The sequence below is a fragment of the Rhincodon typus genome, chromosome 5, assembly GCF_021869965.1.
Source record: "Rhincodon typus isolate 14 chromosome 5, sRhiTyp1.1, whole genome shotgun sequence".
Taxonomy (NCBI): Eukaryota; Metazoa; Chordata; class Chondrichthyes; order Orectolobiformes; family Rhincodontidae; genus Rhincodon; species Rhincodon typus.
Window position 1 is genome coordinate 50746539 of NC_063336.1, and position 25828 is coordinate 50772366.

General features: G+C 39.6%; 2 protein-coding genes across 2 annotated transcripts in view; one reads left to right on the forward strand and one right to left on the reverse strand.

The window, feature by feature from the left end:
• Positions 1-1036: 1036 nt before the first annotated feature.
• LOC109912250 (amine sulfotransferase-like) lies at positions 1037-14889 on the forward strand. The gene is made up of 6 exons (XM_048596776.1): positions 1037-1075; positions 4638-4846; positions 6143-6269; positions 9940-10034; positions 13005-13185; positions 14694-14889. The coding sequence occupies exons 2-6, from the start codon at positions 4649-4651 to the stop codon at positions 14810-14812; spliced, it is 720 nt and encodes a 239-aa protein (XP_048452733.1). The 5' UTR covers positions 1037-1075; positions 4638-4648; the 3' UTR covers positions 14813-14889.
• Positions 14890-17420: 2531 nt separating this feature from the next.
• Positions 17421-25828, reverse strand: part of rwdd1 (RWD domain containing 1) — a 17021-nt gene continuing 8613 nt past the window's right edge. Inside the window, exons 3-6 of the mRNA XM_020511649.2 lie at positions 24215-24358; positions 20076-20208; positions 18835-18897; positions 17421-17732 (exon numbers count right to left, since the gene is read on the reverse strand). Coding sequence (XP_020367238.2) covers positions 17620-17732; positions 18835-18897; positions 20076-20208; positions 24215-24340 — 435 coding nt within the window. The 5' untranslated portion in view covers positions 24341-24358 and the 3' untranslated portion in view covers positions 17421-17619. The remainder of the gene's footprint in view (positions 17733-18834; positions 18898-20075; positions 20209-24214; positions 24359-25828) is intronic.

Genomic DNA, 25828 nt, shown 5'->3' on the forward strand with positions numbered 1-25828 from the left:
GAGGTTGGAGGCTGTGGGTGGGAGGTCACCTGAGGTGATGAGGTTGTGGATAGTTTGCGAGATGATGGTTTGGTGCTCAGGGGTGGGGTCATGATCAAGGGGGCGGTAGGAGGAGGTGTCGGAGAGTTGACGTCTGGCCTCGGCGATGTAGAGGTCAGTGCACCATACTACAACTGCGCCTCCCTTGTCCACGGGTTTTATGGTGAAGTTGGGATTGGAGCGGAGGGAGCGGAAGGCTGCACGTTCTGCGGGGGAGAGGTTGGAGTGGGTGAGAGGGGTGGAGAGGTTGAGGCGATTGATGTCTCGACGGCAGTTGGAGATGAAGAGGTCGAGGGAGGATAGGAGGCCTTGGGGTGGTGTCCAGGAGGAGGGGGTGTGTTGGAAGCAGGAGAAGGGGTCAGTAGAGGGAGGGTTAGGTTCACGGTTAAAGAAGTAAGCGTGGAGGCGGAGGCGGCGGAAAAACTGCTCTATGTCCAAGCGTGAGCGGTATTCGTTGATCTGTGGGTGGAGGGGGACAAAGGTGAGCCCTTTACTGAGGACTGACCGTTCGTCCTCAGTAAGGGGTAGGTCTGGGGGGATGGTGAAGACTCGGCAGGGCTGGGTGCTGCTGTCTCCTCTGGAGCTGCTGGCTGTGGAGGTGGTGGGCGGAGTTGCGTTGGCATCGGCTGTGGGCGGAGTTGCGTCGGCTGTGGGCGGAGTTGCGTCGGCGTCGGCTGTGGGCGGAGTTGCGTCGGCTGTGGGCGGAGTTGTGCCGGCGTCGGCTGTGGGCGGAGTTGTGTCGGCGGTGGGCGGAGTTGTGCCGGCGTCAGCGGTGGGCGGAGTTGCGCCGGCGGTGAGTGGAGTTGCGTCCACATCGGTGATGGGCGGACCGGCGTCGGAGGTAGGAGGAGCGGGGTAGGCGGTGGCAGTAGCGGTGAGGGTGGTCGCGACTTCAGTGTCGGTGGCAACGGCAGCGATGGTGTTTGCTGTCCCAGAAGTGGGGAACCCGGCGGTGGCGGATGTGACGTCATCTGTTGGTTCTCCGATAGTGGCCTCATGGCCGATGGCGGCGGACCCATTGTGGGGAAGGTCCTGGGTACGGCTGGGGATTTGGGGGGTGGAGGAAGCCCGTTTTGGGTGGTAGGCACCAGTAAGTTTGCTGTACTTACGGTTTTTAGTGTCCAATAAAGCTGAGTAGAATTGGGAGTTCAGATTGTGGATCCTACGAAGAATAAAAAACAGGAGAGGTCCTTTGCAGGTCTGGGAGAGGGAGGCTCTGAGCTGGGGTAGGCTTGATTGTAGTGCCTGGAGATGCCGGCGCATTGCCGCAAGTGTGTGTTTCAGGAGTCGCAGGGAGAAACGCTTCTGAAGGATCTCAATACCATGAGTGTAGATATTATCACGGTTGGGGCCAAATTGGGAAGGCTTGAATGTGGATTGTAGTCCATTGGGGATGATCTGGTTCCGTAGGCAGGTGCTAAGGAAGGTGATGTGGCTGTAGTACCTGGTTTGCTTCAGGACGTGGTCGAGCAGTTTCAGGGCCGAAGAGATTACGAGAGAGTTGCAGTGGGAGAGAGATCCCTTGAGGTTTGTCCGGAGGGAGGAAGGTAACTTCTTCAGGTTAGGCATCCTTAGAAGAGGCTTCGCAGTGGGGTTAAAATTGAATCAGAGATAGTAGGAACTGCAGATGCTGGAGAATCCGAGACAACAAGGTGCAGGGCTGGATGAACACAGCAGGCCAAGCAGCATCATAGGAGCAGAGAGGCTGAGAGTATCTCGCAGGTTTTGTTCATGTAAATAGAAGACCTTTGATTAGTAGATATACAGTAGTTTGCATCACAAGCATTACAAGTCTGTATTAATTTTTAGCTGGCATCAATTGCCTCCAAGGTTCTTTTGATCTCAATCATTTTTTTATTCATTAGCGGGATGAGGGCATCGCTGATTAGGCAGCATTTTATTGCCTATCCCTAACTGCCCCAGAGGGTGGGTCTGGTGTCACATTTAAGCCAGAGCAGGTAAGGATGGCAGTTTCCTTCTCTAAAGGACGTTAGCGAACCAGATGTTTTTTTCCAACAATCAACAATGGATTCATGGTCATCATTAGACTCTTAATTCCAGATTTTTTTTATTGAATTCAAATTCCACCAGCTGCTGTGGCGGGATTTGCACCCGGGTCCCCAGAACATTACCTGGGTCTCTGGATTAAGAATCCAGTGATAATACCATTATGCCATTGACATCCCACAATCTTAATTGCGTTAAACTGTCAAGTTGCCTCAGGGCCATGATGCATCCTATGAAGGCATACTACCACACCTTGGTGGGCACTGCACCGCTCCAGTTAAGTTTCCACTAAACTATTTCCCCTGGGATTTCATCTGGTCATATGTCATGGTACACAGTGTAATCAGATCCTTTAACCATTCAAATATTTTCAACTCGGCAAACAGCATGGTGTTGGGTCCCTGATGGTATTACAAATATGGTAGCGCCAATCCCAAGAAGACCCAGTAATAAATTTGTTTGGACCATTCCCAGCGTTTGGTGAGATGCCAAATTTTCTCTCCCTCTTGGTTCTGAATTAATCAAACTCAAAATACTAACCTCCCTGTGCATATGCCTGCGTATAATTCTGTAATGAATATTCTTAATTTCCAATTCTATGTTACCTATGAGTCTCAAGCCAATTTATAGGACTAAACCTTTAACTAGCTCCGCTCTTACACATCTATGGCAAGAATGCCTACTTTGTCACTCAAATCAATTTTTTTCTAAAGAATTCTATCATACTCCCATAAGGTTTGTTGTTCTCATTAAACAAACAAACAGAAATTTAACAAAATTTATTTTTTAAAGAATTCATTCATAGGATGAGTGTGTCGCTGTTAGGCCAGCATTTATTGCCCATCCCCGATTGCTTTGAGCGCAGTTAAGAGTCAGCCACATTGCTGTGGGTCTGGAGTCACATATAGGTAAGGATGGCAGTTGCCTTCCGTAAACGACATTAATGAACCAGATGGGGCTTTTCCGACAATTGATTCATGGTCGTCATAAGACTCTTAATTCCAGATTTTTATTGAATTCAAATTCCATCATCTGCTGTGGTGAGATTACAGCCCATGCCCCAGAACATTATCTAGATCTCTGGATTAACAGTCCAGCAATAATACCACTAGGTCATGCAGCACAATTGTTTATGAAAAAAGAGGAAAAGGACATATGATATCAAACTGTTGCCAATGGTTTAAGATGAAGAGTAATGGTCATCAAACAAAATTGTGTGTAAGAGGCTAAGAACATGAATTAAGGGATAAAGAAGGTAAAGGTAAAGTCCTACATTCTTACCAGACTAAAGGCCTATGGTAGCTAGTTTGCAAAAAAGAATTATTTCTCCTGGTTTGTGATTCTATAAATTATAATGTCAGTTTCAAAATTAGATTGGATAAATATATGAAGAAATAGGGGTTGAAAGAATAATTGAACAGGTATATAGGAAACCAAGTTTCAAAATTTATTTATGATCAACTATTGAAGGCTATGAAAAACATTAAAGCAAAGATTAGAACAGTGTGTGCATAATTGGCAAATGGAATTTAATGGCATATGAATGAGGGAATGCAATTTTGAAAAATAAGCGAAGAATAAGAGCATATATTCAATGGAAGATTCCTCGAATATGTGGATAAACAGAGAGACCTAGAGATTCAAATGTATAATTCCCATAAAATGTGGCTCTATGTCAATAACAGTATCTTTTATAAATTAGAGTAGAAGTCAAGAACAAACAAATGGTGATAAATTTAAGCAAGTTTTTTTTTTATTAAGCCACAGTTGGAGTACATTGTGTATTGATGACTGTACAGAATGTTTGGGTCATGCAGAGTATGAGACACAAATTTCCAAGAATGATAACTGGCCATGAGATATGATTGACCAAAAACTGAACTGGGTCAGACATACAAATACTTTGACAACATCTGCACATCAGAGCTAGGAATTTCATGGTGAGTAAATCACCTGCTGTCACCAGTGATCCACCATCTGCAAGGCACAAGTCAGGAATGTGATGCAATACTCCCTGGATGAGTGCAACTCCAGGTTCATTCAAGAAGCTTGATGCCAACCAGGAGAAAGCAGTCCATTTGATTGGCATCCCATGCATCACCTTCCACATTTGCTGCCTTTATCACCAATGCGCAGCCATAACAGTGTGTGACATCTACAAGTTGCACTGTAGAAACTCACCAATGCTCCTCAGAGAGCACCATCCAAACCCATGTCATATAGCATCAGGAAGGACGAGCAAGGGAGAAGAATAATGATCACTATCACCTGCAAGTTCCTCTCCAAGCTTAACTTTAAACTGTATCATTGTGGCTGGGTCAAAATCCTGAAGCTGCCTTCCTGACAGCACTATGGGTGTCCTTACACCCCATGGACTGCTTTACTTCAACTAAGCAGCTCAGAAATCATCTTCTCCAGGGCAACTAATGATGGGCAGTAAATGTTGGCCTAGCCAGCAGGTGCCCATAATAGATGTACAGATAAAAAAAAGTCAGATGTTGCTTTTGCATTCCAATAATTACATTCATCACTTAATACATGCATTGGAAGAGATTATTTCATGATCACTGTGAACTCTTATCAAAATAAAGGAACAATATGGATGCAAAATATTATGAAGCATATTTACATGAATGGAGATCTGCAGACAGGAGAGTGCAAACCATCTTATTCTGAAGTTCCCTGGCTGGAGTTAACACACAAGGAGATTAATACTGATGATCGTCCATCACCACGTTTGTTTGTTACACATCTACCTTATCAACTGATACCAAAAGCTCTAAAGAACAAAACGACTAAGGTAAGATTTCTTACTTGCGAAGCCGCAATAAAATTAAACTGCAAATTGAAAACAAAAATTCCTGATAAATATGCGTATGATGATCTTTTGTTTTAGTTTAAAATGTACAAGTGGCAAATAAAACATCTTTAGCATGGTATTGGAAAGGACCATGGTTTTAAAATAATGCGTCAACCATTTGGAACTTAGATGAGGAGAAATCTCTTAATTAAAATGGTTGTGAATTTCTGGCATACACCACATCAGAGAGGTACAGATGCTTGGTTGATGAGATTGATAAATTTTTGATTACTAACGATCAAGGGATAAGATGATGGGGTTGGGAGGGAGCTGTGGAGTGGCAGTGGGGAGATGAATAGGAAATAGAAGTTGAAGTGGAGATTAGCTAAGGAGGTGCCTTGTTTGTATAGTGGTTAGTATCCCTGCCTGTCATATGGGAAACAGGGGTTCAGTTCCTTGGCAAGGAAGGTCTGCGTAAATAAGAATGCACCTTTTTTGCATTAGCAAATTAGTTTTACAGAGATGAGATGGAATTGCTTTGCTCAAAGAGTTGCAAATCTGTGGAATTTATTAGCCCAGAGTGCAGTGGATGCTGGGACACTGAATAAATTTAAGGAGGAAATAGACAAATTTTTAATTAGTAACGCGTTGAAGGATCATGGGGAGCAGGCAGGAAACTGGAGTTGAGGCCAAGATGAGATGACATTGTATTGAATGGTGGATTAGGCTTGAGGGGCTGAATTGCTTACTCATGTTCCTAGTTCTTATGTTCTTAAAGTGCTGAAAGAACAAATGTTGCTCCTATTTTTATGTTCTCATTTATATACTTTACAGAATTATTCTAGTTGCTTCTGTAGCAAAAGGAAGTGTATCCTACATAACAGTACATCATTAATCGGTTACATATTTGTGTTGATCAACTGGATATATACTGTGCAGACTCACCCCCATATTTAGTGTTTTCCAAACCAAGCTACTGAATAATCCACATAGGCAGCATTTATATTTCCTTGATTTGGAGTGATACTCTCCCAGTTAGAACATGTCTTGTTTGCTGAAGTCCAGAATCTAGACACATAGGTAGTGGGGCCAAAATGTAGGTGTAGGCCCAATTACGTGCAGAGGTGCAGCAAGTTTTTAATCAGATGTCAGGCTTAGTAATAACAATCTTGCCTCAAATAATACAAATGCAGTCTCCTACTTTCGATTCAATTTATTCAATGCTCTCTCAAAAGAAAGAAGATAGATTGAAAACTGCAAAGAATTTGCTGTTTACAATGAAGTTTTATTTGACAGGTTATCTATGTGTACAGAAACCCAAAGGATGTTGCAGTTTCTTACTATCATTTTCACAAATTTGCTAATTATTTGGAAACCCCAAAAAACTTTGGAGCTTTTCTGCAGACATTTCTGAATGGCCAAGGTAAGGTGGTATAAATTGCCCCCCACTTTCAGGTATGTATTGCATCTTATAATAGATACTAGTAATCCAATATTGAATGTGGTGTAAGTCAAATTGGTGCACTTTATTCAAAGTCCAAAATATGGAAAAATCTTAGCAACTTTCTAAATGACAACTTCTCCTCAAATGACATTAGCTGAAATACCTTTTCTAATTCAGAGACCCAGGTAATTGTCTGGGACCCACATTAAAATACTACCATGACAAATCTGGAATTACAAGTTAAATGATGACCATAAAACCATTGTTGATTGTTGTAAAAACCCATCTGGTTCATTGATGTCCTTTAGGGAAAGAAATTAGCTGTACTTACCTGGCCTGGCCTATATGGAACTCTAGACCCCCAGAAATGTGGCTGATTCTAACCTGCCCTCTGAAATGGCCTAGCAAGTCACACAGTTGTATCAAACCAATACAAAATCTAAAGGAATTAAACTGGATCACCTGGTAGTGACCAAAGCACTGAAAATGGCAATGGCAAACTTAGCCTTGTTGAACCTCCATGTCTTCCTTACTAACATGTGGGGGCAAGTACCAGAATTCAGGAAGGTGAATTCTGACTCAGAGTAGTCAAGCAACAACTTGACATAGTCATAGTCAAGGGCTCATATGTCACAATGTCCAGGCACGATCGTCACCATTGCTGGATATGTCCTGTCCCATGGGTAGGTTAGACTGTGTGTGGTATACAGTCAGGAGGGAGTTGCCCTGGAAGTCCTCAAACATTGACTCTTGACCCAATGAAGTCTTATGGCATTTGGCCAAACATGGTAAAGATACCAGCAAAACAGAAATTGCTGGAGAAACTCAGCTGGTCTGGCAGCATCAATGAAGAAAAAATGGAGTAAACCTTTTGAGTCCAGTAACCCTTCTTCAGCTGCCAGACCTATTGAGTTTCTCCAGCAATTTCTGTCTTTGTTTCAGATCTCCAGCACCAGCAGTTCTTTATTTTACATTATTATATTAAAGATAGCTCCGTGATTACATCGCATCACACCCCCTAGGCAGATGAATCAGTACTCCTCCATGCTGCACGGCACTTTGAGGAAGCACTGAGGGTGGCAAGGAAGCAAAGTATACTCTGGGTGGAGGATTTCAATGTTCACAATCAAAAGTGGCTTGGCAGCGCCAAAATGACTGAGCTGGTCAAGTCTTATAGGATGTAGATGTCAGACTGAATTTGCATCAGGTGGTGAGGGAACCAACAAGAGGGAAAAATATACCTGAGCTCATCTTCACCAATCTACTGCTTTGATGCATGATAGTATCAGAAGGATGTCCACTGCATAGTCCTTGTGGAGTCAAAGTCTTGTCTTCACATTAAGAATATTTTCCATCGTGTTATGTTGTAGTACAGACTTGCTAAATGGGATAGACTACCAACTCAAGACAGGGCCAACAACAGCAACAGAAGTGCACTCAAATACAATCTTCAACCTCATGACCCTGCATAATCCCCACTCTACCATCACCGTCAAGCCAGTCGATCAACTTTGGTTCATTGAAGAGTTTTAAAAAATTCATTCTTGGGATAGGGGCATTGCTGGCTAGGCCAGTATTTATTACCCATCCCTAATTGCCCAGAAGGCAGTTAAGACTCAACCACATTAATGTGGGTCTGGAGTTCCATGCAGGCCAGACCAGGTAGGGATGGTATTTTCCTTCCCTAAAGGACATTAGTGAACCAGATAGGTTTTTCCTGACAATCAATAATGGTTTCATGGTCATCACTAGCCTCTTAATTCCAAATTTTTACTGAATTCAAATTCCACCATCTGGCATGGCAGGATTCAAACCCAGGTCCCTAGAACATTACCTAGGTTTCTGTATTAACAGTCTAGCAACAATACCATGAGGCCATTGCCTACCCTTAAGAAATGGAGAAGGAGTAGCTCCAAGCATAGCTATGAATGAGGTCTCAGCTACTGCAGTTATGGCACAGGAGTACTTATCTGCAAAACAGCATAAACTGCAAATGATAAACAGAGCAAAATGATTCCACAATGGATCACATCTAAGCTCTGCAGTTCTGCCACATCAAGTCCTGAATACATAAGGACATAAGAAATAGAAATAGGAGATAGCCATTTGGCCATTCAAGCCTGTCTAACTTCCAACAAAATCATGGCTAATCTGGCCCAGGTCTCACCTCATCTTTCATGCCAGTTTATCATAGCACTCAAGTTCCATAATTGTAGTGGAAAGATAAATAACTCACTGGAGGAGGAGGCTCAATAAATATCCAAATCCTCAATGATGGTACAAACTAAAAGGTCAGTGCAAAAGATAAGGCTGAAGCAGTTACAATAATTTTCAGACAGAAGTATCGAGTGGGTGATCCATCATAGTCTCCTCCCGTGGTCCCCAGCATCACAAATGCCAGTCTTCAGCCAATTTGATTCAATTCATTTAATATCAAGAAATGGTTAGAAGCATCAGATACTGCAAAGGCTGTGGGTCCTGAAAGTATTCCAGCAACAATACTGAAGAAACAAAAGCAGAAATTGCTGAAAAAACTCAGCAGGTCTGGCAGCATCTGTGGAGAGAAATCAGAGTTAATGTTTTGGATCGAGTGACCCTTCCTCAGAACTGGGTACACGCAACCTGAAATGTTATCTTTGATTTCTCTCTACAGATGCTGCCAGGCCTGCTGACCTTTTCTAGCAATTTCTGTTTTTGCTTCTGATTTACAGCATCTGCAGTTTTTTTTTCAGTTTTTAAGAATACTGAAGACTTGTGCTTCAGGACTTTCCACACTCTGGCCTAGCTTTTCCAATTTAGCTACAACACTGGGATGTACCCTATGGAAAATTGCCCAGGTATGTCCTATACATAAAAAGAAGGAAATATCCAACCAAGCCAATCACTGCCCCATCAGCCTATTCTTGATCACCAGTAAAGTGATGGAAGGTGCCATCAACAGTGCTATCAAGCAGCACCTGCTCAGCAATAACCTGCTCAGTGACACCCAGTTTGGGTTCTGCCAGGGCCACTCAGCTCTTGACCTCATTACAGCCTTGGTTCAAACATGGACAACACCCCTATATTACCCCAGAGGTGAGGTGAGAGTGACTGCCCCAAGAAAGTAACTCATCATAACCTTAAGTGTGAAAAGGGATAGGCAATTAATGCTGACCCAGTCAGTGAAGCCCACATTCTGTGAATGAATAAATAAAATGCTAATGATCGCTGCCATATGGTAGATTTAGGTGTATTTGTGGACATTTGGACCTTTTACTCCACCTCAAAATTTGACAAAAATCAAAATTACACTGAAGTTTGTTAGGAGAATCTCCTAAATAGTTAAAGTGGATCGGCAATTTATTTTCTGAAATGTGACTCTTCTTGCGCAACTATTGATATTGGCACCAGCTGCAGCCTTTTGCAAAGATCTAATCCAAGGGTCCTTTTAGTGGAATGTTTACTTTAACCAAATGTCTTTATCAATCTACTCCTGGTAAAATAATTAATCTTACTCCATTATGTTAAAATTTCATATTTCAGAATTAAGAAGAACTGCTTCATGCTCAATATGGTTCAACAACTGCCGTAGGTTGATCACTTAATGACCAAGTAATTTGTTCTTTTTATCAGTTTTGTCTAATTTTCCAAAATTTTGTTTTTGTCATAGTGGATTATGACAGCTGGTTTGATCATGTTAGGAACTGGTATGATCACAGGCATGAATTCAACATTATGTTCCAGTCATATGAAGAGATGATCAAGGTAAATTGCACTTGTATTTGATCCCAGTATAAGTTTCAGATGTCTATATGCATATCAGATGATGTATTTCATATCCTTGAGACCCTCTATTTCTGTCTTTGTGGCATCACTGCTGCCTTTGCTCAATTAATACTGAAACCCTCACCTGCATCTTGACTAATCTGATAAACCTTGCATGTTCTAACTTCCAAATAACTTGAAGTCATCCAATCCTCTGCTGCCCACATCATTACAAACACCAAGTTCACTCCTCATTCCTGTGTGCCCTAACATGGGTTTTCTCCTGGCTAAGCAACATTAATTTTACAATTGTCATCCTTGGTTTCAAATGCCATGATCTCATTTCCTCCAATAAAACCTATACCCTATAACTCCAAACCATCTGACTTAACTGAACTCCTCCTACCCTGGTCTTGTTGTATCTTTAATTTTATTTTCCAACATTGGTGGCTATATCTTCACCTATCAAGGCCTTAAGCTCTGGAATTCTTTCCTAATATCTCTCCACTTCTCTAGATTTCTTTCCTCTCAAAGGATATTCCTTAAGAGATATCATTTTGCTCAAGCTGTTTTTCATCTGCCCTTATATCTCTGTACATTTTTTATAACCCTCTCCATATATTTTTGGATGTTTCACTACTTTAACTGTGCTATGAAAATACATGTTAAAAAAGTTCTACAAATAACCATTTCATAGATTTTTCTTGTCCAACAAGCTTACTAAGAGTTGAAAATATTTCATACATTTTGAATGTATAGCACTGTGGCTATTTTACTCTTGAAAAACACCACTTTATTTCACAACAGCAGTGACCATCTGGAGTTTAGGACTGCCAGTAAGATAGTGAATGAAGAGTTATTAATGATTTGCACCACTCGTCAAAATCTTCAATATCCTCAGATTGTAACAATCACACATTATCCACCCCTATCCTTAATCTGCCTGCAGTACTTGGACATGGTCAATCACATTTTTTGTGGATTAGGCCCACAGGACTTTTGTTTCTGTTCTGTTCAACAAATTAAAATCACCATCTGTGAATCCCTCTGCAATTCTGCCACACACTAGGTCTTATGGCCTTTTCTATATTCTAACCCTGGTTAGGCTGTGCATTGATTGAATATGCAAAAAACTGAAGAAACCTTGCTATGGTATGCATCAGTGAGCACTTCAGAAGGCATTTAAACATAGAAAAGACGCAAGTAGGCCCTTTGTCTTTTCAAGTTTGCCCTGCCATTCAATGTTGTCAAGGCATCCAACTCAGTACCCTGTTCCTCCTGTTTTCACACCATACCTTTTGATCCCCTTAGCCAGAAGAACTATATCTAACTCCTTCTTGAAAATATTCTATCTTTTTATCCTCTTAACCAGAAGAACTATATCTAACTCCTTCTTGAAAATATTCTATCTTTTGTCCTCAACTACTTTCTGTGGCAGAGAATTCCACAGCCTCACTACTGTCTGTACGAAACCATTTCTCCTCATCTCAGTTCTATTTGACCTAGTCCATATCTTTAAACTGTGATGTCAAGACAACTCAGAAATGAATCCAGGGAGGAGAACTTGAAGCTGTTTGCATGAAAACAAAGAAGGCTATGGGAAAATGGGAAAGAAGTGTTCAGAATTATAAATGGAACTTTATTCACTGATCTGTGATTTGGTTACTAGAATGCATAGCGATCATCAAATAAAGAGGGGATAGTAGGACAAACTAGACCTTACCAGGGAAGTGGAGAAAACAGAATCAGTAATAGCTCTTAAAAGGTAAGTGGAAAGGTATCTAATTTAAAAAAAAAAGGAATGGAATAAGAATCGGGACTGGGGTTGTGTACATAATCTTTGGTGGATTAACAGAAACAAAATGGACTTTGGCATCTCGTGTTATCATGACCACATCAGGCACAGCAACAGAGCGGTCTATGAACTGCAAATTCATGTAGCTTGTTTAGGAACGGTTTTGTTTGTTTGAAAACAACTGTTGTTTGGGCATTGTTTCTGAAAGAGTTAATATTTGAGCTATGTCAAACTTCATCCAGTCTGATGATGCCACATCACCTCTGGGTGGACAATTAGTTGGAATCTGGCACAGTCCCCTGCTAGAGACACATGGGCCTTCTCTACTTCTTATTAACAATAGTTAAGATGCCCAGGAGTTAATATAATTCTTATGTAGGTATTGTTATATAATAAAGTACATTCCGTCATCAAAGAAATGAGCCTCCTTCTGCTCAGACTTATTTGTGACCCATCCTCCATCACAGACTAATGAGCAATCCCTTAGACTAAAAAGGATGATGGTTGGCAACATTCTACAGCAAGCACATAACATAAGTGGCTGGGTCCTAAATTTTGCGTCTTAACCAGCAGTAAAGCATTAGTCTGAAACCAGATCATAGGTTTTGTTTATGATAACTATTGCTGATAGTTACAAAATAAAAGGTGATACAATTGTTAGCTAAAATGCATATACAAAGGTTGATGTGGGTACGGTTAAAAGATGAAAGCAAGATCAGTATGTTGTTATCACGGGCCTGTTGCTAGCTTAAAGATTCTCTCTGAGAATTCAGTAGATATGAGTGTTTCTGTGGTTGAATAATTGGATGTTGCTTCTTCAGATGGACTGAGCAGAATTAGTTCTGGAATGGAAAGGAAATTTCTTTATTTTACTTTTATACCGCTGCAGGTTGTAGTCTTGATAGTCTGATTCAATACAACAGCCCTCATCTGGTTTGCTGATCCCTCTATTTAGAACTCCCTCCCTCGTGATACCTCTCCAGGGTCTTTTTGGAGTTCTAATTAAAAAGCTGATTCTCAGACTTTGTTTTACAGGTCAAAACTTAGCTTTTAACTTGTGCCTAGTAGATGGTGGATAGCCTTTGGGGAGTCAGTACTGTAGGGAGTGAGCACTGTATGAGGTTTTCTGTCATGTTTGTGACAAAGCACTAATTATGAACGTCCTCCTACTCTAGGATTTGAGAGTGGCAGTACTGAAATTCATCAACTTTCTTGGAAGGTCTCTGGATAATAAAAGTGTTGACATAATTGTGGAGCGCTCTACTTTTAAGAATATGAAATCAAACCCAAAATCAAACTACGAAAATGCAGGATTTCCTACCTTTGATAATTCAGTTGTAGGATTTATGAGAAAAGGTAAACATTTTAAGTTCCTAATTGTATTACCAATAACTATTAATTTGATAAAGTACATCTAGCAATAATTAAAAGATTTCCAAATTTACCTTTGATACTATAGCTATTTTTTCAAGTGACTGGAAAATCACTTTTCTATATTGATAATGAATGGGATCTTGCTACATAATGCCCTGGATTCATGGGCCTAACACAAGTTGAAAGTGGAGTTGCAGGCAGACAGGATAGTGAAGAAGTCATTTGACATGCTTGCCTTCATTTGTCAGTGCATTGAGTACAGGAGTTATGATGTCACTTTGCAGCTGTACGGGACACTTTTGGAATACTGCATAGAATTCTGGCTAGATGTTGTTAAACTTGAGACAGGACAGAAAAAATTTACAAGGATGTTGCCAGGACTGGAAGGTTTGACCTATACGGAGAGGCTGAATAGGCTGGGGCATTTTTTCCCCTAGAGCATTGGAGACTTGAGGGATAACCATATAGAGGTTTATAAAATCATGAGGGGCATAGTCAAGGTCTTTTTCCTAGAGTGGTGTGTCTAAAACTAGAGGACATAGGTTTAAGGTGAGAGGGAAAAGATTTAAAAGGGACCTGAGGGGTAACATTTTCACACAGAGGGTGGATTGTGTATGGAACGAGCTGCCAAAGGAAGTGGTGGAGGTGGGTACAGTTACATTTTAAAAGGCACCTGGACAGGAATATGAATAGGAAGGGTTTAGAGGGATATGGACCAAATGCAGGTACATAGGACAAGGTCAAATTGTGATGTCTGGTTGGCATGGATGAGTTGGATCGAAGGGTCTGTTTCCATGCTGTATGACTCTAAGCATCTTGCCTGACTGCTGCATCTCATCCAATTTTTTGGTGTGTCATTTCCAGTCCAGAAGTGTTAGAGAGCTGCAGCTGAGTCCTTCATCTACCCTACATCTCCTACATTGTGAAAACAAAGTCAATTTCAACTATGGACAGTCTCAGTTTCAAGTGAAATGACCTAGTCAAAATTGACTGTGATTGTTCTAAGAAATAGGCAGATTAAATGAGCATGTTCTTTTTAGTAGCAACGTCCTCCCACACTACAAAGCAAATGATCTCACAGTGCTACTTTTGTACTTTATCAAATATTAAATGCTCAATTTTTTTTTACTGCTTGCTTACAATACCTAATTTATAAATTCTACTTTTTAAGATCGTTGGGTATCCTTTTAACATTAAGCATGCCCATCATTTGATCTCACTGGTCCTCACTAGGAGAATTTTGCCAATCTTTGCTACAGCCTCTCTAATAATTTAGAGATAACTGTCAAAACTGAATCTGAACTAATCCGACATAAACAAACCTCCCGATTAAACTGAACAAGTTCATAGCCAAAGCTACCCATTTCAGTACTGTCTCAGATATGACTGTAATAGTGACGTTCTAAAGATATATTTCCTTAAAAGTTCTGTTTATTACAATTCCTGTTCTTGTCCATTGTCTTTCTTACTATATTCCATCCTTTCTTTAGGGATAGTAGGCGACTGGAAAAACCATTTCACCGTGGCTGAAAATGAGATGTTTGATAGACTATTCCAGGAGAAAATGAAAGGCGTTCCTCTGAAGTACACATGGGAAATTAATGACTGAAAATGTTGTTTTTTCCCCAGACAATGCATACAGTGCACTGCAAACTGTCTTTTGATTTCATCAAGGTTTAGAACAAACATTTTTTGATTTTTCAGTCTTGTTTCATTCAGTGTTTCAAACAAACTTTGATTTTCTAGCAATAAGCTAGAAGTACTTGCTAGTGTGGCACAATTATTCCAGGTTCACTTACTGCAAGCCACTTTTACCAAACATTGCTAGTATCTGAGCAATAAATACAAAGAAATTCCCACCAGTAATCTTAACTAAGTGAGTCCAAAAGTACATGTTAATACTAACAGGTATATTTCTCAAACTAGTTGTTTGATATGAAACTCACTGATCACTATTACTGATATTAATAATGGAACTTATTTCCTTCAGACTTCCAGCTCATCTGAGCCTTAGTTCTCCAAGTCACAAAGAAGGGATTTCCTGACAGGTTGTGTATGTAATGGCATATAAAAAAAATTGAGGTAATGTACAAATTTATTCAAAAGTAGCTGCGGAAATTACAACCTCAGATGGACAAAACTACACCTAAACTTTCATGAAATGTCACACTTGTGAACAGAAAAAAGCTTGTAGTAAAAATCAGTAAAACATGATGTTCACTTTCAGACAAATGGATTTCTCAATCATAGGTTGTAAAGGTAGGACCTACACACTGCATAGTCTTTAAAATAATTCTAGGTATTTATTTCAAAGATTTCAATACTTATAAATGTGTTTCTTCTCGTCTCAACATTAGAATCATAGAATTCCTACCGTGTGGAAACAGGCCATCCAGCACATCGAGTCCACACTGATCCTCAGAAGAGCATCCCACCCAAACCCCTACCCTATCCCTGTAATCCTGCATACCCCATGGCTAATCCACCTATCTTGTACATCCCTGGACACTATGGGCAATTTAGCATAGCCAATCCACTTAACCTGCACATCTTTGGACTGTGGGAGGAAACCTACGCAGACACGGCGAGCATCTGCAAACTCCTTACAGGGTGGAATCGAACCCAGGTTCCTAGCACTGTGAGGCAGCAGTGCTAACCTGTGAGCCCCCACTAATAAATCAGTGTGCTTGAACTGTGTCAAGAATATCATTTACACAGTAAACTGGTCCTGTAAATTGGAAAATAATAATATTCAGCCTGAATTCAACACTTGCTAAAATAAAACATTAACTTCAATTTGTTCAGCGTTTATTTGGCTTGAACTCCAATAATGAAGACATAGAATTACATATTGTACTAAAGTAGAACAGAACATGTCCAGGGAATTATAAACAAGTCACCTGAACACTAATGAGGGGCGAGAGAAAAAAAAAACAGAATTCTATAATAAAGGACATTTGAAACAAGAAATATAAACAAATAGCATAGTTTCAATAGGGAAAATATTGTTTGACCTACTTTATTGAAATTTTGAGCAGATAACAAGTAGTAATTTACCTGGATTTTCAAAGGGCCTCAATTAAGGAGCCCTACAATAGAACAATGACTAATATTTGGGAATGTGGAGTCAGTGGGCAACTGGCAGAATGGATTGCTAGCTGGCTTCAAGACACCAAGCATTGAGTGGGGAGAAAATAGTTATTTACATGGCAACATATAGGAAATGGTGTTCCACAGGGATGAGTGATGGGACCACTGTTGTTCACAATTTACATCACTGATTTGAAACCAAAAACAATGTCTAAATTTATGAATAACACTAAAGTGAAAATGGATGATAGTGAAACTACAAGACTTTTAAAAACAAAATGGGCAAACAAAATGACAAATAAAGTTCAACACAGATAAATGTGAGGTAGTACATTTTGATAGGAAGAGCAAGGTAGTCATTTATTACTTGCAAAGCAAGAAGCCATCCCCAACTTAAGCCCACATTCCAACTCTTGATCTGTACCCTTATACATATCCAAATACTTTTCAAAATGTTACAAGGATTGCCGCCTTTGCCAACTTTTTAGGCAGCACTTTCCAGATCCCTACAATTGTTCGGATATAACGGTTTCCCCACAAGTCACTTCTGAAATCTTCTATCTTCTAACATAAATCCATGTCCCCTGGTTATAGATGCTTCAATCAAAGATCAACAGAGCCTTCCTATTCAATCTATCTGGAGCCCTATTAATTTGAAACATTTCAATTAGATTTCTCTCAGCCTAGGAATGACAATGGATTCCTTCCAAGGTGTGTATATCTATGCATTCCATGGTTTCTCTGGGGAATATTTTACAGCAATAGGCAGGTTGCTAGAAATCAGAAATAAATAAAGAAAATGCTAGGAACATTCAACAGGGCTGCATCTGTCAAGAAATGAACAGAGTTAACATTCCCTCCCCACAAATGCTGCCATACTGCATTTTCTGGGAGATCTATCCCATGCATGGTCTCAGTGATAAAGCTACTACTTTATGCTTTTAGCACTATATTTTGGGATATCTAATAAAAACTTGCTGCTAAAATCATTATGTTATGACAAGATGCTAATAGTTTTTATTGGCTAATAAAAGGCATGCAATTAATTAGCTCAAATCTGCATAATTAGAAGGAATGAATTTATGAGAATCACTTCAAATAAAAAGCATTTCTATTTAAATCCAAAATAGTTTTGCTTCAGAAAAAAATTTATTGAATACATATGGAAGCATACATGAGAGGGCACAAAAAAGTTCATATTTAATGACCACTGTCTGCTAATTGCAGTATAAAAAGTCGCAGATGCTGTGACTTCATCCTCGTTCAGTAATGTATACAAATTCTGCCACTGTGAATGCTGCTTTTTACAAAATAATTTTTATCGACTTAGTCTTCTTCACTTCCTAAATCAGGATTATAATCTGGATCATCATCATCATCGTCCAATTCTAAATCATCCATGTCTTGGAACAGGGATTCATCAACTTCAACATTGTTGCCTGTTGTAAATAGACATAGAATAGTTTTAATCACAATCCAAATCAGAGTCAAGTGAAGTAGTAATAGTTTTGCAAAGGTTCCAAAGGATCCAGTTAACCAAATATCATTTTAAAATCATAGACAACTTCATAAAGATATAAGAAATGCAGAATCCATAAAAGAAACTAGCCTTTGTGGGCAATCATAAAAGTTTAAAGAACATTGGGGCAGATTTTACAGGTGCTGGGTGTATTCAGGGTCTGGTCATTCACTAGAAAGAAAGTCATTCAGCAGTTGATGCAACAGAAAATGACAAATGAGTCCATAACATGCCAGAGGCAATTAAGCTATGAGAGTTTAAAGCAACTCTCAGTGGGAAGAATACTAACTTTTGAGAGCTGCTGAGCAATCTGATTAGCTAGCAGCTCTAGTAGTCCTGGCAGTGCCAGAAGTCAGTAGTGAGCACTGCTTGAACTGCAAGGAGGAGCAAAAAGAGTGATGATTGCCAGAACGACTTATGTCCTAGGCTTTTAGAGTAGGTAGGGATCCCAGGGAGGGGAGAACACGGGGTGAAGTGGTCATGTTTTGGAAGACAGGCAGCAAGAAACAAACTGGCCATGACATTTGGGATAGGTGGCCCTGATACACACAGTGTATCCCCGAAAAAATTCCCCCTTCCCTCCCTCCTCTTTTTCAACCTGACCTCAATTAGTGTCCTGCTCACTCAGCATACAGCAGATTATGCAGGTCAATTGGTTGGGTAGCAAACTCAATTCACTTTGAACTATTTAAACATGGCAGGCTACCAATTTCAGCATTCTCCCAACTATTGTATTGCAGAGGACAGTTTGGAATGGAAAGGAAGGTGGTGGACAGGGTCCTCTTTGTATTCACAAGCCCACTCCATCAAAACCAAGCCCAGAAAGAGTTTGTAAATTCCAGCCCTAGTATATTGCTTGATGACTAGAAAACTACAAGATAAGAACTGCCCTGTCACATACTATATATATTGAACAATATACATTGAAATTTGAAATTGGCAAAGTGTTTAGCAGCACTAACCCTATCAGTCAAAACTGTTTATAGAACATCAATATAAATTGAAAACAAAATGGGCTCTACCTTCTTCCAAGAACTGAATGTCAGATGTATCAAGGTTATGGTCAGTTTCAAACAGTTGTTTCCCTGAAATGTAAAAACAAAACTTGAAAGATGAAGCACTAAACTTGAAATCATTAAACACACTCAGAATTTTATCAGTACTCATTTAGTTCAATTCTTGGTGATGCAGGGACACCTAACAAAAGAAGGGGACACTAGAAAGAGTCGTGAGTGATCAGAAGTTTGGACAAAGAACTAAGTTTTAAAAAGGGTCTTGGAGGAAAAGAGGGAAGTGCAAATGAAAGGGGCTTGGGGAGGAAATTTGACTTTGCATACGTAACTGAGGGTATAACCACCAAAGATGAGGTCAAAAGTTATTTAGTTAATTCAAGTCTCTTTTAGGTAGTAGGACACGAGGCAATGCATTTGTTTCAGGGTCTGTCCAAATCAAGGTATTCGACTTTGACCACAGCATCTTCCTGCCTTGCACCAAGGCTTTCTACAGTTGATATTTGCATGTGCAAGCCTAAAAGACTAATCATGGTTTTGGATTTTCTGCAATCAAAGGCATACTAACAAGCTCAAATCATAGGTGTGATTTATTCCACTCACCAGGAGCACAGGTGCATCATTTGTCAATTCATAAAGTTTTGATGGAAATACCAGGAGAGTACAAGAGAAGAAAGGAAACAGGGCAAGAGAGAAACTGAAAGTTTGAGAAAAATAGGTGAGAAAACTGGGGATTAGGAAGATGGGGCATAGTGAGGCAACATGCCTTTAAACACAACGATGACAAATTTTAAATTTGTGGACTTGGAAGCCAATGTAGGTCAATGAAGGCAAGAGAAAACAGAACTTAGTGCAGTATAGGGTACAGCCAGAGTTTTATAAGAACAAAGGTCTGTGAATGGTAGAAGTTTGGACAACACTAAGTGGGGTAACCCAGTTTAGAGGTGAGAAAGGCAGTATTAGTGTGAAGTAAACTGTAAAAGTAAGAAAACAAGTTACTAAAGTCGCATTTTAAATCAGATGACACACTAACTGCTGACCACCTACAAAAACCTTGATTTTTAGAGAAGCATGATTATATTACTTCTTAGGGAACAAATACAATATGGCAGCTTCCACCCTCAGATTTGACGTAAAGTATCTACATTCCCAATTCTGCATGAAAATATCAAGAAAACAGATGTCACAATTAGAAAAGAAAGACATTTAATATTAAGCTGCTTTCACTTTCAAAACAAGCATATCTAACATACCTGTTAATTTAACTTTTCCAGCCTGCTCCTCTTCTCTTTGTCGTTTTCTTCTGATTTCAGCTAACTCTGCATCAAATTTTGCTTTCCATGATAAGAAATTCTCAATTGTAACTGGTGTACCATGGAAAACAGCCTACAAGAGAGTGTGCAGAAAGTAGAAATCTTTAACGAGCATATTTTATGGATTCCAGTGAGTGAATTACATATCTATAACTCAGTAAGAGGGCTAAAATTGTAAGAGATAGCAAAACTAAAAATCATGGTAAAACTACAGTCATTGAATACATTTTGAGCTGAGTATAGAAGTTTCAAAGAAGTGTTAATTCCTATATCCAAATGGTGCAAGGATATTTTATTCTTAAATCTTTGCTAGAGCTGCTTAAATACACAGCAGTTTGAATCTCAAAGGGAGCCGACTGCACTACTTTCATAAATGTAACTGTGGATACTGCAGGTTGTCTTCCTACCGACTGGAAGGTAGTAGATATAACCCCACTGTTTAAGGGAGCAACCTGTCAGTTTGTCATCAGTGGTTAGAAAAATGTTAGAAGCTATTATAAAGGATGTGATAACTGGACATTTATAAAAGGGTAGTAAAATTAGGCAGAGTCCACATGGATTTACGAAATGGAAATCACATTTGACAAACTTGTTGGGAGTTACTTGTAGTATAGACGAAGGAAGATCAGTGGATGGAGTGTATTTGGATTTTCGGAAGGCTTTTAGTAGAGTGCCATAAAAGGAAATTAACATCAGATTAGAGTGCGTTGGAATTTTTGTGGTGGGGGAAAAGCAAGAGGTAGCTGGGGCCCAGGTGGACAAGAGAGGGAGGGAGGGAGGGACAGAAAGTTAGTTTACAGCGAGAAAGGAAAAACAGTAGAAATATACAGAACATGCTCAGGATGGCAGGCTGTTATTAGTGGGGTATCCTGATGTGGAGGTGCCAGCGTTGGACTGAGGTGGACAAGGTCAGAAATCAGACACCAGGTTATAGTCCAACAGGTTTATTTGAAATCATAAGCTTTCGGAGCGTAGCTCCTTCATCAGGTGAAGTGAAGAGAAGCACACAGACAATGAACTTATAGACAGAGAGATCAAAAGGTCATACAAATGGCGTGAGTGGAGTGTCGAATAGAAATCTCTGCAGGTGATGAAAAGTATCAGACGGTGTGAGTAAAGTGTCAACAGCTGAATAACAAATTAAGGGATAACCTATAATCCAATTAAATGAGATAGAGAGTTATTTTTAATTCTTTTATGGTGGTGCTGGAACCAAATGACTCAAATAACATGACAGGTATAATAACCAATCAAGGTGATGGTGTCAAAACGTGATAAATTGTTATGATCTCTCTACCTTAATTAGCTTGTACAGTTTTCGATTACTAACTACTTTGGTTAGACCCTGGGCATGCGACTCTTATACCTATCATGTTATTCCAGTCATTTAGTTTGTCTTTGGTCTGTCGTTTGATTTCTGACTTTAGGATACACAGAATCAATGTTAGATTCACAGCTGGTCTCAGTCTATACCAATGTTTTAGATGTGGGCATCAATTGTAATATTAACAAATTTGTTGATGATACCAATTTGAGTGGGGATGCAAGGGCACTTCATGTCTAAGTGAGTGACCCAAAAGATGGCAGGTGGAATATGATGCAGATAAATTTAATGCTATTCACTTTGGTTGAAGAAACAAAGGCAGGATATTTCTTAGCAAGATTAGGAACCAGTATCGAAAGGGATCTGGATTTCCTTGTCCATAAGTCACTAAAAGTTAGCACGCAGATGCAGCAAGCAATTAGGATAGCAAACATTGGTTAGCATTTATTTCAAAGGGATTGGAGTACATAAGTAAAGATATCTTCTGCAGTTTGTTCAGAGGCTTGGTGAGATTGTACCTGGAGTACTGCATGTTTTTTAGATCTCGTTATCTAAGAAAGGATATACTTGTCAAAGGGCAATTGCAACTGAGTTTCAGCAGATTAATTCCTGGGATGGAGGGATTGTCTTAAGAATAAATCAAGTTGTAGATAGGATGCAATCGAGAAAGAGAAGTCATAGTTTTGGGATAAGAGATAGCAGATTTACAAGAGAATTAGGAGCAGTTACTTCTCTCGAAGGGTCATGAATCTGTGGAATTTGTTACTTTGGTGTGTTGGATGCTGGGACATTAAATTTACTCAATGGAGGAGATAGACAGATTGTTATTTAGTAATGGGTAGAAGGTATGGAGATTAGGCAGGCAAGTGTAATTGAGACAGAGATGAAATCAGCCATGAATGTCTCAAATGGCACAGCAGGCTTGAGGGGCTGCATTGTCTACTCCTGCTCCTAGTTCTTATAATCTTATGTAGAATAAACAGAAGTGAATAAGACCAAGTTAAAGACAAAGGGATAGCTTGGTCACAATTCTTCAAAATCTGACAAGTTTCTTTTGACACCTATGACACCTTTTGACACATAGGTTTCACACCTATGATCGCTATATAGGGCTAGCAGTAGAGAACAAATTTGAAAACAATATTAGCTATCTCAGCCAAAGTTTACAATAGACAACACTGCAATTCAGTGCTGGTCACAGTGAATCTGAACATTAGCTAACGTATATTTTCACCTTGTACACAACTATAATAATATATATCAATGATATCATGAATGGGGGTCGTAGGGAGAATAGTGGGCAGATATTCTGATTCACTTATGTTTGCTTAGCATAGCTTTGTAAGGAAAATGTTTAATGACAGAATGCTGTGGAATTCAAACACCTTGCACCAAAATACAGTCTCCATTGCATTATACTAGATACTAGTGGGAGAATCACACCTTGTGTGTGAAATTTCATAACGCATATAACAATTCAGATGAAATAATGTAGTAATGACCAGTGGATCCTTTTCCTTCCTGTTCATCATCAATTTGTTTCCACACATCTTTTAGGCAAGGAAATCAAAGGTTATCAGGAATAAACAGGAATATGAAATTCAAAACACTAATAGATCAGCCAGGAACTTATTGAATAACACAGCAAGTTTGAGGGACTGTGTGGCTACTTCTGCTTCTGATTCATATGTTCAGATGGTGTGTGGACAGTACAAGGTCGCCAACATATTGGACGGCCTGACTTGTAAATGCACATCACTGTTACAAGGTAACTGGACATGTCCTGTGACCAAGATCATGTGCAGAGATAGCATGTGTGACTTGGGTTGGTATATCATGGCTATGATGAGCATGTGCAAGTTTTTTTTAAATTATGGGGTGGTGGGGGGTGACGGTGTGGAGAAGAATAAGAGCAGTCAGAAAGGAATTGTGCTAGGGTCAAATTTCACACCAACTGTTTTTCTTACTGGTCTACAATATATGGTTTCCTTTAACGCATCACTGATGGTTGATGTTTCAACCATTACAGCTTAAATCTTGGTATACTAATTCCCAGATACAAATATATTCTCAAATTCCCTTTCTTTAACCACCTATACTAATTATAAAAATGCAAGTTGCTACAAATAAATATAAATTGATGGGTCGGAGAACGGGGTGTAAGCCAAGGTACTTTGGCATAAACAAATAAGGGAGAAGGAACAGAGATAATAACAGACTAGAGCAAAAGTCTTAGGAAGTGAAAGAATTTCTACAGGCCATACACCTGGCTTAACTGCAGGAACAGTATTACATGTAATCGTGGAACAAGGAATGCAAAGCATAATTAAACTGATAATCTAGATTAGTAGCTGAACTACAACAAAGACTGAAATTGGGAATAATGCAGTTACACCAGAGAAAAGGTATGTTAGAGAAGAGATTATTGAAACAATGAAAGTTCCAAGCAAGTATAGATAAACCAAACTCCAATATGTCACTTAATTTCAAAGTCTAAAGGTGAGTTTGGGAACCAAGTTCAAAAATTGCATATGAACAGATGAATTTAATTACTTGATACCATGCAAGATAAAAATGTGAAACAAGCATCTTTAGTGGCTGTGTGTAGATATTATCAATTATTTTATAAGAAACCAAATATATGTTTAATAGAAATAATGTTCTCAGGCATGACAGACTGTATTTCTATAATTTTAAACATTTAGCCTAGATATATGGATCAGTTGTGTACAGAATCACATTCTGTTCTTCAAACCTTTTCAACTTCTTCGGCTTCTTTTTCTTTTAATAACTTTTCCTCTTCTTTGCGGAACTTTATTTGATCCACAATTTCATTTAACTTTTCCTGTACAGCCGTCACTAAAGTGAATATCATTACCATCCCAATGTTTTCTTGTATCTGCAAAGAAAGACATATTGTACAATGTAAGAACCAGATGAAAGAACAAAATTATTTCACCAGAATATAAGCGATGGCAGTGATCACTATCATGACCCAGATGCAAAGCCTGAAAGTGAATCTGAGATTTGGAAGAAAATTCAACTGTTGAAAATAATCAAGTCTTGTTACAAAAACTAATATGCAATGCCATTTTGATTCCTAATTATTTAATGCCATTTGATTTTCCTTTTAGAAATGACTGACTTTCCAAACATTCCTTTGCCCTTCTAACCTATAATGTAGTTTATACTCACAATCTCATACTAGTAAGACAGCAGAAGATGGCATGCACTGGCATTATACTACAAAAGGCGTATGAAGGAATTTTGAATATTGCTCTAAAAGTGGCAGAGAATTACCACAGAACATTTCAATAATGTTTTTATATATACATAAAATGTGCCCAACTTGAAATACTAAGGTTGGTATTTCGGTTGTTTAAATAATGTAGCAGAGGTCTTACGCCATGGCAAGTATCAGCATCAAGGAGACAGCCAAGTTTTGAGTTTCACTGCATTCCGAACCTAAATCATGTTGCTACTGGTAGCAGCATTAAAAATAATTTTTAAAAAATCAATTGGCTGAGAAGAGAGGCAAAAACAAAATCCAGGAGTATGTGGACAAACATCTTAAATTCACCATGGCATCTAGAAGGTAGCTTGAAGACTGGGACACAAAAGTTTTCAAGGAGGAGAAGGGGTGCAGTGGGGGCTTTTGCTTCAGAATGTTGGGATTGCCTGAACACAAATTGCTCCTGAATTGACTGTGACATCTAAAACGTGCTGCAAATTAATCAACACTTCAGACTGCAAGCACCAATTACAGTACAGCTTTTTTTTTTAAATTCATTCATGGGATGAAGGTGTCACTGGCTATGCAGCTTTTATTGCCCATCCCTAATTGCCCAGTGGGCAATTAAGAGTCAACCACATTGCTGTGGGTCTGGAGTCACATGTAGGCCAGACCAGGTAAGGATGGCAGTTTCTTCCCTAGAACCAGATGGGTTTTTCCAACAATCAACAATGGATTCACGGTCATCATTTGATTCTTAATTCCAGACGTTTATTGAATTCAAATTCCACCATCTGCTGTGGTAGGATTCGAACCTGGGGCCACAGAACGCCATCTGGGTCTCTGGAATAGCAGTCCACAAATAATACCACGAGGCCATTGCCTCCCCCATAGCAGTAGCAGTACTACAGATGCAACTGAGATATACTGCTAGGTGCTAGATTAATAGACTGAAGTAAAATAATTTTGAACAAAAACAAAGTTGCTGGAAAAGCTCAGCAGGTCTGGCAGCATCTGTGAAGGAGAAAGCAGAGTTAACACTTTGGGTCCAGTGACCCTTCCTCAGAACTGCTGAGGAAGGGTCACCAGGCCCGAAACATTAACTCTGTTTTCTCCTTCACAGATGCTGCCAGACCT

What these genes read in the sequence shown, in the direction of transcription:
- LOC109912250 (XM_048596776.1), top strand. Translation starts at nt 4,649, where the DNA reads ATGCAAAATATTATGAAGCATATTTACATGAATGGAGATCTGCAGACA. An exon ending in TAAAGAACAAAACGACTAAG is followed by an intron (nt 4,847 to 6,142) that starts GTAAGATTTCTT and finishes TTTATTTGACAG; the next exon opens with GTTATCTATGTGTACAGAAA. An exon ending in TGTAGGATTTATGAGAAAAG is followed by an intron (nt 13,186 to 14,693) that starts GTAAACATTTTA and finishes TCCTTTCTTTAG; the next exon opens with GGATAGTAGGCGACTGGAAA.